The following is a 13294-nucleotide window of genomic DNA, read 5'->3' as shown; positions in this document are numbered from 1 at the left end:
TCATCTGTGTAAGTCAAGCCTGGCAATCAGGAAACAATGTTTGGCATTGTATTTAATACGGAATAAAGAGAGTGACATTCTGTCTGATCTCTCTCTCTGAAGTGTCTTACACTTTCCACTTTACCGTGACTAAAAATCAATGTACCATCTAGCCCAGACAGAAGCTACAAAACAGAGTACACATTGGATGGGCTATTTGGTGAGTAATTTGGAAACAATCATCAAAATTTTAAATTCATGAATTTATCCATCCATATCACTTTGAGCAATTTATGCTGCAAATACACTTGCGCATATTCACAAAGACTTGTGCTATAAACTGAATGTTGGCATCCCCCCTAGCAAAATTCATAATGTTGAATCCTAACACCCAAGATTATGGTATTTGGAGGCAGGGCCTTTGGGAAGGGATTGGTTGATGAGGGCAGAACCCTCAGGAAGGGGATTAATGCTCTTATATAAGAGACCCCAAAGAATTCCCTTGTCCTTCTGCCATGTGAGGACACGGCAAGAAGATGGCATCTATGAACCAGGAAGCCAGTCCTCACCAGAATCCAACCATGCTAGTGCCTTGATCTTGGACTTTGCAACCTTGAGAACTGCAAGAAACAAATTTCTGTTGTTTATAAGCCACCCAGGTCTATGGGATTTTGATACAGCAACCCAAATGGTTTAGGACAACTTACAATAGCTAAACCTGAAGACAACTTAATAGCCCATCAACAGAAGACTGTTTAAAATGTGGTGCAGTCATATAAAGGAATTTTTTAAAAAGCTTTTTCTTAAAAAGAATGCAAATGGTAAGTCTCTATATCTTTTTTCAACACTTGATCAAAAAAGCAATAACCCAAGGAATATAAAAGTATTGGATAAAAAGCTCCCATTTCTGTAAAATAAAAGGAAGAGAAAATATATACATGCATTTATTATGCAAAATTATTTCTGAAAGGTTACATATGGCCACCCACATTCCTTGGCTCATAGTCCTCTTCCTCCATCTACAAAGCCAGCAACAGCAGGTTGAGTTGTTCTCATATCGCATTATTCTGGCCTCTTCTGCTTTCCTCTTCCATATTTTTTTATTTTATTAGAAAGAGAGAGAAAGTGCGCACAAGCAGGGGAGGGGGGAAGACGGAATGGGAGAGAGAGTCTTAAGCAGGCTCCACGCTCAGCGCAAAGCCCAACATGGGGGTCGATTTCACGACCCTGAGATCATGACTTGAGCTTAAATTAAGAGTTAGACGATTAACCAGCTGAGTCACCCAGGCACCCCCTTCCTCTTCCACATTTAAAGACCATTGTGATTACACTGTGGCCACCTAGATAATCCAGGATAATCTCTGTATTTTAAAGTCACCTTATTTGAAACTTTAATTCCACCTAATACCTTAATTTCCCATTGTCATTTAAAGTAATATATCTACAGGTTCTAGAGATTAGTACATAGACATCTTTAGAGATCATTATTCTGCTTACCACAGGCAAGGGCATGCAGTTTAGGGGGAAGGAGTTTCTTATTTTTCTTTAAGGCAAAAGATGCTTTGCTGAAATAGCCTATCAAGCTATTTTAGGGAAATGGGAACATATATATGCATGCAGACAGAAGGAGCATTTACATATGAGAAAAAGGATCTTTTTAAAAGACGATATACATAGGGAGAGAATAATAATGCAAGGAGAAACAAAGTATATGAAACTGTATGGAAAAGAGAACATTCTGGCTAGCACCAAGCATTGATCAAATTTTCCCAATAGCAAATGTTTTGCAGACCTTCATTTTTCGCTAATATTAATTTTTTTAAAGTATCCATACTACTGTTCTACAGCTCTGGTTGATTTAGTGACTGTAACATGAATCCTTGGCACATAAACATCTCTAAGCTTCACTAGAGGAGAAAAGCTGAACACTCCAGCAATAGCAGAATCTGCAATGAATAACCAATCTGTTTCCTCACCTATTAAAATTACATTCATCCTCAGTGTAGAAATAAATGAATATGCAGTAGAAATTCAATCCTGTATTTCAGGATGACACATTTCTAAGCCCTTTAAATGAAAATCAACTAATACATCTGCGCACACATTACCCAGGCTTCCTTGCTCACTAGTGAAGCCTCTGAAGACTTCCCCAGAGAAATCTTTGAATATTTCAGAAAGCATCTTCTATTGAAGATAACTCTGCCTAAATCCAGAGAAAAGGAGTAGATGGTAGGGGGAGGAGAAAAGAGAAGAGGAAAAAAAGATGAATAATACGAAGGTTTGGTAGGGTATGTGAGTATAATTCCATGAATTAAGTTTTATAGAATTAAACTAGAGGGAAAATATTGTTCAAGACACTAGATTAATTCAGTTAAATGTACATCCTTTTGACAACTATTTTACTGCATAAACTCTAGTAAATGCAAATATGAAAGTCTCTATGTATACCAGCAACATTTTCTACCAGTGATAGCTTCCCAAAAGGTAACTGGTACCTATCACCACTCCATAGCAACAAACCCAGACCCACTGGTAAACAAATGAACTGGATCAGCAGATTAAGATTCTAATCTTTAAAATAAAGTTACCTACAACCATTCCCTAGAGACTTATTGTGAAGTAACCTGTTCAGTTTAAGTATGCCATAGAGTGGGGATTTTCTGTGCAGAGCAAATATATACTTAACCCACCAATTGACAATGTGTGAAGTTCTTAAAATGAACTGATTTCCATGTGCAAGCATGTTACTGATGAAACTTCTTGGGCTCTTCTAGCTCCCACGGCAGATTCTTTCACTTATGACCATTGTCCGAACTTTGCAGGACAATTTGCGGGGCCAAGCAGTGTGGTCTGTGACTATAAAGAGGAGGGCCAACTGGCCCAAACTGAACTCAAGCACGACTCACCAGGATCACAGCCTAACCAAAGGTCCCAACTACCCGCTGGCATCTGCACAGATGTGGAATAGGGAGGAGAGATTCATTTCAGTCACTTTCTTTTACACACACACAAAATATTAATTTTTAAAAATAAAATTAAAAGCTCTCTTTTTCTTATACAAAAGAGAGAAAGTGAATGATCTTATTGTGTCCTTCCATGATCTTGTAACTTTAAACAAAGATACTTTTAAATATATACCAAAGAAAAGTACAAATTCCCAAGGTAATCTGATAATAGGAACTATGTATTTTAAACTTTTGATGCCTTTTGTCCTCCAATTCCACTTCTAGGAATTCATCCTAAGGTAAAAGGCATGGCTATGTGCAAAGATTTAAACACAAGAATGTCTACCGTATCTGTTTATAGGAGAAAAAAATATTAAATAACCATTACTGAAGTATTAAAAATATGTTTCAACTTACAATAAAATAATCTGTGGCCATTAACTTTGGTATTGTGGCAAAATGCCATTAAAATACTATAGCAAAATATAGGGCACCTGGGTAGCTCAGTCGGTTAAGCAGCTGACTCTGGATTTCGGCTCTTGTCATGATCTCAGGGACCTGGGATCAAGCCCCGAGTTGGGCTCCCAGCTCAGTCTGCTTCAGGATTCTCTCTTTCCATCTCCCTTAGCCCCTCCCCCCTGCTTGCATACACTTTCTCTCTTTCTCTCTCTCTCAAATAAATAAATCCTAAAAAAAGTACCGTGGCAAAATAAAATATTGTTAAGCGAGAAAAAAACAGACTGCAAAGTAGTATCTACAAAATGACATCCTTTTATATGTATACTCCAAGATTATTTTATGTTAAAACAGATTAAGACAAGTTATCACCAAGTGGAAGGGATTTGAGATCTTATTAAAGACATATGCCTTAAAGACAGAGTTGGAAATGTTCACTAGATTTTATACACACACACACAGCCCTTTATAAATATATCTGTGCATCTACATATAATATAAATCTCTCCATACACTGCCCTGTAAGTGCTCAATCAATACATGCTGACTTGTATCTATTCTCATATAGCTACCCATTCAACACTTCGTATATGTGGAGCAGTTTTAAGCCATTTACATATACCCTTTCAGCAGGGGCTAGGTGTTGTCCTCAACTGAAAGATTACAAATTTACCAAAGATTACTTGCCCAATAAAAGGCAGAAAAAGATTCAATCCCAAGTCTATCTGACTCCGAAACGCAGAGCCTTCTTTTTCTTCTCCCTCCCTTTTTCACCATTTGTATTATTTAAGATGTCTACAGTGAAAATGAATTCTGGTGTGTTATGGAAACAACACGCTATTTTAGATGTAAAAAGATTAAAATGGTTTCGTGTTTTAAAAATAGCTCTCACCCTGACTTTGAGAAATAAAAATGTCATTAGGTATCAATCAATACTCACTAGGGGAAAGTCTCATTTATGAGGAGGATGAAAACTGGCCAGCAACAATTAATACAGGAACAAAAGCGATCAAGTCTTTTTCAGCAATAACAACTGCCAAACCCTACCATCTGCTCTGGTCCCCTCTAGTTGGTATATTAGAACTACTTTCCAATTAGTTTAGGTATGATCATTAGCAGTGAAGAAGACTCCAGGTAAATTACAGAAAAGTTATCACATTAGATCTACCTTTTTAGCTCCTAGCATCTATGAGGTATTTTCCACTTAAGGCTATAGTGACACAAATCCAGGCTTTTCTCTCCCACCATCATCCCACCCTTAAAGAACACAGGGCACCAAATATTTTTATCAAAAATATCTCCCCTCAAAATCTCCACACACTGAGCACAAGTATCTAAAATAACTAGTTCAATACAGTCTAGGGTCATTCTCATTCCTATATAAACTAATGTCCCCCCAGAAGCCTACTGTAGTAAATTATTTCCCAAAGCAATAATTTACCATCAACTTGACAACTTAAATGTTGGGCAGTGATGAGCTAAACTCTAATTTCAGATATTGGAGTCAACTCCACCTAGAAATAATTTCATGAAATTCAAGATTATGCTATTTGCCATGTAATTAAAAGTCTCACATGATCTCTCCCTCACACATTCATGAAGCAGTAAAAAACCCCAAGGAACATAAGAACAATTAAAAAAAAAAATCTTTAAGTGCAACACAGTATGCTGACATGTAACCGATAATTTTAATAGTTTATGAAAATTGAATAAAATATTCCTTTCATCTCCAATAGGAGAATTTGAAAAGATTATAGCACTTGATTATACTGATTTTGAGAGAGACTATGCAGTCAATGCAAGAGGTGATGGTCAGAGGCTAGGATTCACTTTTCTGGATCAGTCTTCTACCACAGGATTATCTGTTTTCCACCCATTCTAATCCATGACATCTGAGTGACTTGCTCAGTTTAAATGGCATCATAAAATCTTTTCCTCTTCATCTTAAAACTGGCTTTTGTGGTAGTGCTGTACATCAAGGGTGTAACGTAAAAAGGCAATGCTGTGTATTTTCACACAAAATGCAAGGTCACAGGACCTTGCTCCCCAATGCCAAATCCTCTGATCAGCAGCATAAAGCCCCGATGTTCCGATGTTCGGTGGAAGGCTGCCACATAAGGCACGGCACAGGCAATTGCTCCGGCTGCCTGAGCGGCTTCCAGGGCAGCTGCTCAGGCCAGGACTGCTCTCTCCACTTCGTACTGCCTGCACTCCTAGAGCCAGAGTGCTGGCTCTGACCAACAGCTTTTAGCCTGGTTAGAAGGAGGAAGAAACTTCATAGGAAGCAACCTGCTGAATTTTATAAGCGTATAAACAGACCTCTAGGCTGAAGTGCTAAACACTGGCATGGGAAAAAAAAAAAAAAGTCTGACACTAGTATCGCACCCATTCCTACCAGTAGAAAAGGATTTTAAATTGAGACTGAGTTGGAAGAATCAAGCAATTGGGGTTTTCCCACCCAATACAGGACCTTTTATTACTAGGCAACTACTAGTTTCAGAATACAAAATGGGCATCCCAAACCCAAGAGTGTATGAATGCGATAGATGGTTGCCCCAGGAAAAGACATAACTGCCACCTAAGGGCTCCTGGCCCCACTTCCTTTTTCTGTTTCAACAGGATTCTCGGAAAAGGCAGCTTAAATGATTATCTCATTTTCACAGTGGCTGGGGAGGAAACTAAGTATAAAACCTAGCACAGCTGCTACGTTAGCCTTATTTCTACTATCAATTTTCAAAAGCAAAAAAAGTCCAGTCAGCAAAAGGAGTAAAATACCCAGTAATTTCCTATCCAGATTCTACTGATTCATGATAAATATCACACTGTTCCTCATTCCAGACATGACATTTTTGGGGGTCCCATACAATACAAATGGTAAAATATGCCGCATCATTTGGGCTGACATCCGATCATTGATCACAGTGACCAGGACTGCCACAGAGCACTGTTCACCTTTAGAGAGGCGGCTCACTGTGTGAAAGGCAAAACAGAATTTTTAGTGCTTCAGGAGTAAGGAGGTCTAATAAAACACAGGAAAGTCAAGCCTTCGTGTGTGGGATGAGCTTCCCAAACCATAATAAACAATTCCCAGAGAGATTTCTTAAATAGAAAGCAACTATTTTACTTGTCAGCATGGGACCTCCACAAATGCAGTCCAGGTCAGAAAAAGAAAAACCAGCATCTCGGGCTTTTAATGCTTATATCCTAAGAAACCTCCAGAATGATTTATGAAATAGGCATGAGGCTACATATTTCTTTGTATGTATCTCAAAAATTCCTAATCATCTGATTGTTCTTATTAGATCCTGAACTAGCAAATTCTTTGAAGATTATTTATTCTACAAAGAATTTATCCAAAGGCTAACTCTAATTTTTTGAAGCTACAAATTATATTCAATACCAAAGGAAAGGAAAAATTAACTCTATAAACACAGTCCAGTTTTATCCTGTTTAAAGTTGTCAAGTAGAGAAAATTCTGAAATTATTTATGAAAAAGCTATTCTCATGCTGGCAGCAGTGGTTAAAATGGAGATATTTCATTTATTAAAAAGAAAAAATCTAAAAAACAAATTTAAATAATCAAGTTGCTGTGAAGTGAAAGGGTTTGAAAATAATGAAATTGAAGGAAACTTAAAATTTCTACTATATATGTGTTTTACTTTAAGCAAATTAGATATACTGAATAAAATCCGAATTTGCAGATGAATTATTTGCCTTTTAAAGAAGTCTCCCCCACCAAAAAGAAAAAACTAAAAATAGAAAATGTTGCTTTCATTCATTTGAAATATTCTACTGACAAAAGAAATCAATGCACAATTTCAGGAAACAAAGGCGAGGCATACTCTGCATCCCTGACTTATTGTTCCATTCTCACACCACACACAGCTGGTGTTATGCAGACTCCAACTTCCTCAACAAGAGAGCCTGGAAAAGGTCAATTTAATACTAAAAACAAATGGACTATAGTCAGGTGTGCAGCTAGTGACTACCCAGAAGATGAAGACCTAAGGACTCAGAGACCTAGGTATTTTATATCTAAAAAACCCAACTCTCCAATCCTCTGCATGGAATCAAAGGTAGGCACAGAGTCTTTGCTTAGTGAAAGCTTAAAGGAAAACTAGGCATGCTGCAATAACACAAAGTCTTTCATAATACGGACACATATTACTGGGTACAGTGGGAATGCTGCCTGTTCCCCCTTAAAGAGCCAAACAAAAACATCTCTGAAACATAATGGTATAGAACTTAAAGGAAACAAATCCAAAAGTAAACCCATAGGTCTTTTATTTCCCTATTATTCCTCCTTATAAATAGTGATAATTCTGTGCACCCCATGTAAGAATCAAGACTTTATCAGATGCCATTTAACCAAATTAAATGGAGATTAAATAATACATAACTTGCTGCAGCATCTACATAAAAGTATCATAAAGCTTAAAAGAAAGAATTACAGATATGCATGACTTTAAGAAAATCTAACAAACAAAAATACAAACACATACACCAGATAAATTGGGGAATATTATTTGTATTTAAAAGATTCTCCTTAAATATCAAGCTTGAGATAAGTTAAAATATGGTACCACTACAAAGGTATGAATTCCACATTTTCCTCAATAAAGAGATGGATACTGACATTATTATATTTAATAAGCAAAACACTGAGAAATGAGATTAAGCACAGATATTAGGTGAAGTAAGCATACAACCCAGAACAACCAATGTTCTGTCTTTAAATAGCTCTTCCCAACACATCATAGATTTTCATATAAAAAACTATTAAATGGACAAATTACCTTTAGTATTTAGTTTGGTAGCCGCAAGGTGAGTAAACTTTCCAAGTCCTAGGAAAATGCAATGCAACTGGAAGGATAAGGCAATAACATCAAAGACTCTAATATAATAATACCTAATAAAAGGTAACATTCATTGAGCTTTTACTAGGTAAAATAAGCATTTTATGGCATTTAAAACTCAAAACAGGGGCGCCTGGGTGGCACAGCGGCTAAGCGTCTGCCTTCGGCTCAGGGCGTGATCCCGGCGTTGTGGGATTGAGCCCCACATCAGGCTCTTCTGCTGTGAGCCTGCTTCTTCCTCTCCCACTCCCCCTGCTTGTGTTCCCTCTCTCGCTGGCTGTCTCTATCTCTGTTGAATAAATAAATAAAATCTTTAAAAAATAAAAATTAAAAAAAATAAAACTCAAAACAATCTCATGATATAGTACTATACATTAGCTCATTCTAGAGAATACACTGAGGTGAAGAGAAATTAGTTAACCTAACCAAAGTCACACAGCTGCAAGGATGAGGATTCCAGACCAGAAAGTCAGACTCCAAAGCACGCAAACCAGGAACCATGCACCTTGCATTATAAAGTGCAACAAGGGGGAGCACATGGCTGGCTCAGTCAGTACAGTGTGCAACTCTTGATCTCGGGGTTGTGAGTTCGAGCCCCATGTTGGGTATAGAAATTACTTAAAAATAAAATCTTAAAAAAAAAAGGAAAGTGCAACAATGTATTCAAAAATGTGTGATGCTTTTCAGTAGGGAACAGTGATTATAAGGGTGGGATGGGAGAGGGGGCAACAGGGGAATAATGACTTTGGAAAGGAGTTGAGAATAATTTTTCTGTATATAAAAAGAATGTCTATGATGATGATCAAGGGATGATAAAAAAAAAAAAAGGTGGAGAATCACATTAGGAGAACCAGGGAAAGTCACGGAGTAACTGGTAGCTGAGATGAACTTCAAAGAGAAAGAGTGGTTGAGGTTTGAAGAGCTGGAAATAAGGGTAAGATCCAAATGGAAGGCCTTCCATGAAAAAAGGGAGTCAGGAAAAGCAAATAATACGTTCAGAGTAGTTGTAGGAGTTAAGCTAGGAAAGGAAAGTAGGGACCACATAGTGGCTAGCTTTGAACACCTGGGCAAAAAGTTTATATTTAGTTCAAAAAGCAATGAAGAGTTCTTGAGAGTGTTTTCAACAGGTGTTGGGTACTGAAAACCTAGCTGGCATAAAAGAATACAAATGGCACAATTCCATATATAATAAGTCCAAAGTAAAACTAATCCTAAATTACACAAATCAGAAAATGATTGCCTCATAAGGAGGGAAACTGGAAGGGGCACAAGGGAACTTTCTGAAGTGACAGAAGTGCTCTGTATCTTACGTGGCTAGTGAAGTATTACAGGAGTGTGTGAAACTGTCAAAACTCATGGAATTGAACACTTACTATCTGTGTCTTTTATTGTATGGTAGTTAGATTTCAATTCTTTTTAAAGGGCAACAAAGTCACCTGTAGAATGGACCTAGGTATGGAATAAGGGGAGCTAAGAAGCCAAGTTAAGGTGACTATTACAGAAACCCAAGAGAATAATACTAGAAGTGAGAAGACTATGGATGCAAAGAGAAGCAAGAAAAGGATGACTCACGTGTAAATGTGCATGTGTGAAAACATTTATATAAATCAGTATCGATGTAAATAAAGTATGCTTTATTATACATGCATGAATTATAATTTCATTCGTCTTGTCCCCTTAGAACATAGACTGCCAGATGGCAGGGACCAAACTTAAAAGTTTTTCCATTTAAAACAATTTTTTCCTCATTACTCTCAATTTGTATGCATTTGATGCTATCATTATATCCTTGATTATACTCTATCTTATATCAAATATACATGCAGTGTCTAGTGTTTCTGGTATGGAAAACTTTTAAAATAATTAAATTATTGATTACTTATCATGTGCCCTTAAGGGCTTGCCATTCTACCTACCTATTCCATTAGTCCCATGAGGTAATCTATTATCCCCACTTTAATATGAATAAGCTGAGGCTGAAAAAGAAGGTGCTGAAGGCAACACAGTAAAACCATGTTTTTGTCTGTCTCAAAGCCCACTTCTTAAGCATTGTACTATGTACTTACACCAAAAATAAAGCAGGGCTACCTGGGACCAACACAGGAAAAGGGTGAGAAAAAGTCAGTACAGATGAACTCATAACCCAATAAGTATATTCATTTCCACAGCTTTCAAAGACATTACTTAACTGGGGGTTATGACAGGACTGCCATTTTATAAGCCACCTAAAACAGGGGTGGAGGGACTTGATGTTTGTCACTTTAGACATCAGATAAGTGTTTATAAATTCATATTTATAATGTATATACATACAGCATGCTATTTCAAGTCGGTTCAATCTCTATCAAATCTGGCTTTATGAAGTTTAAAGATTTTTGGAAATTACCACAACTAATGTCAAATAATCAGAAAAGGTTCTTAAATAAAGTCAATTCAATTTGATTTTTAAAGGTGACAAATCCCAACCTGAATCTGTTTTTGGAGAAAGGCTAGTTTAAATCTCTTGAAATCATAAGAATCCATAGATTTATCAGATTTGTAAAAAGGCTGATAACTCAACGGGACTACCAGACCAGTTTCATAAGAGGGGGACCCTGTTTCCAAATATAAAAATTCTAAGTTCAGGTCCTTCTAACTAAAGTACTGTGACTATTTCAGCAAAAACTGAAGTGAAGTTACTTCTAAAATACAGTGATTTCCTAAGATATAAAAAACAAGAGGAAGAAATATAGTATATCTTATTGAGAGAGCAAATGTTTTAGGGTTATAAAAGCATTTTACATGAACATAATTTTAAGTGTTTTACATACAAACCATTCTTACCTACTTGTTAAAACATACCCCCAAAAGACTTCTTCATGGCAGCATTTGTTTTGTGAAGTCTTATTTTTCAGGCTATTTAAGATGTTTTCAGAAGTGCAAACAAGTCCTCCAACTTCAAATTAATGACATTTTACTAATACCACCACTTTTACATTTTAGTCTACTTTCCCAAGGAACTCGTATTCAGTGGGTGAGATAAGTTACTATGCTCCAGATATGCATTCTTTTATCTATGAAAAAAACCTATTCTTTTAATTTCATAACTCATTTTAACACTGCAGGAAGAAATTAAACTATATGAAGGGAGAGAGATACCATGTTTATGAATTGGAAAGCTCAATATTGTTAAAATGTCAATTATTCCCAAATTGCTTTCTAGATTAAAACACACTTTAATTCTAAATCCAAGCAGGACTTTTTGCAGAAATTGACAAGCAAAAAAAAAATTTTTAAGAGCTCTCAAGAGTGAGAGGGGTCCTGACAGGGTGGCCAACAAGGGCCTTTAGGGTTGGTCTTTAAAAAAAAAAAAAGATCGTGTTATTTATTTGACAGAGAGGAGAGAGAGAGAGCACGCACAAAAGCAGGGGGAGCGAGTGAGGAAGAGACAGGCTCCCATGCTGAGAAAGGAGTCCAATGCGGGGCTTGATCCCAGGACCCTGGGATTATGACTTAGCGGAAGGCAGACGCTTAATCGACTGAGCCACCCAGGAGTCCCGACAAGCAAATTTTAAAATTTCTTTGGATATGAAAGGATGAAGTATAACTGAAGCAATTTTTATAAAGAACAGACCTAGAGGGCTTACCCTACCTGATTTCAAAAGTGATGATAAAGCCATAGCAATCAAGACTATGCTACTGGTCTAAGAATAAACATATAGACCTCTGGAATAAAATACAGAGACAAGAAATATAGGGGCAGATTTTTTTTTTAAGATTATTTATTTATGTGACAGAGAGACAGCCAGCGAGAGAGGGAACACAGCAGAGGAGTAGGAGAGGAAGAAGCAGGCTCCCAGCAGAGGAGCCCGATGTGGGACTAGATCCTGGAACGCCGGGATCATGCCCTGAGCCGAAGGCAGATGCTTGACGACTGTGCTACCCAGGCGCCCCAAGGGGCAGTTGATTTTTGATAAAGTTGCCAATTCAATGAGTAAAGGATTGTCTTTTCAAGGAAGATACTGAAACAACTGAATTTTGGTGGAAAACATGAATGTCCACCTTTATATCAAATCATATATGAAACTTTACTCAAAATAGATCGCAACACACACAAAAGCAAAACATATAAAGCGTTTGGGAGAAAAGGTAAGGAAAAAATCTTTACAACCTTACATAGGCAAACGTTTCTTATATTTGACTCAAGAAATTAAAAACCTGGACTTCATCAAAATTAAAAACAACATTGTTAATAAAACTAAAAGCTATTAACTATAAGAAAATATTGTCAATACATGTATCTAACAAAGGATACAAAATATATGAAGAACCCTCAAAACTCAATAAGACAAACACCCAATTTTTAAAATGGGCAAAATACCTGAACAGACACTTCATCAAAGAAGACATACCAATGGCCAATAACCACATGAAAAGATGTTCAACATCTTTAAGAATGAGGGAAATGCAAATGAAAATTGTATCACAAAATCTTATCACTACACATCCACTAAATTAGCTAAAATTAAAAAGATTGACAAAAGCAAGGGTTGACAAGGATATAAAGCAACTAAACTCCCACACATTGCTGATGGGAATGTAAAAAAAGTATAATCATTTTGGAAAACAGGAAGTTTCTCAACATTTGCATTTCTAGGTCTTTACCCAAGAGAAAAGAAAACATATGTCCACTCCAAATACAATTATAGCAGCTATATTCATAAGAACCCAAAACAGGTAACAACTCAGTATCAATAGGCATATGGCTAAGCCAATTATGTTATTTCTACTACTCAGTAATAAAAAGAAATGAACTACCAACTGCCACAAACATGGCTGAAAACATTATGCTGAACAAAAGAAGTTATATACAAAAGTAGCATACATTGTATGTTCCCATTTATATGAAATTCTAGAGATGTGGAAATTACAGTGACACAAGGGAACTTTTTAGGGTTATAGAAATGTTCTCTATCTTGATTGTAATGATAAGGATGGTTTTATGTATATATATATATATATATATATATGCCAAAATTCACCAAACTGTTCACTTTATTTTTTTTTTTTTATTTTTTT

At 36.6% G+C, this 13294-nt stretch overlaps 1 protein-coding gene across 12 annotated transcripts in view; it reads right to left on the bottom strand.

Annotated features, from left to right (window-relative positions):
• Nucleotides 1-13294, bottom strand: part of ST7 (suppression of tumorigenicity 7) — a 249393-nt gene that overhangs the window by 169676 nt on the left and 66423 nt on the right. For 9 of the 12 annotated variants that reach the window (XR_004628663.1, XR_004628664.1, XM_034670971.1 and 6 more), the window contains exon 1: nucleotides 8177-8321. The exons of the other annotated variants lie outside the window; for them this stretch is intronic. Coding sequence is in view for 7 of the 9 variants with exons in the window: in XM_034670971.1 (XP_034526862.1) it covers nucleotides 8177-8306 (130 nt within the window). In the remaining 2 variants the exon portion in view is untranslated. Of the gene's footprint in view, nucleotides 1-8176; nucleotides 8322-13294 lie in introns of those variants that run through there. 12 annotated transcript variants of the gene reach the window in all.

This window comes from Ailuropoda melanoleuca, chromosome 1, assembly GCF_002007445.2.
Source record: "Ailuropoda melanoleuca isolate Jingjing chromosome 1, ASM200744v2, whole genome shotgun sequence".
Lineage (NCBI taxonomy): Eukaryota > Metazoa > Chordata > Mammalia > Carnivora > Ursidae > Ailuropoda > Ailuropoda melanoleuca.
Note: the sequence above shows the minus strand (reverse complement) of the source record. Positions and strands in the feature narration are given on the sequence as shown.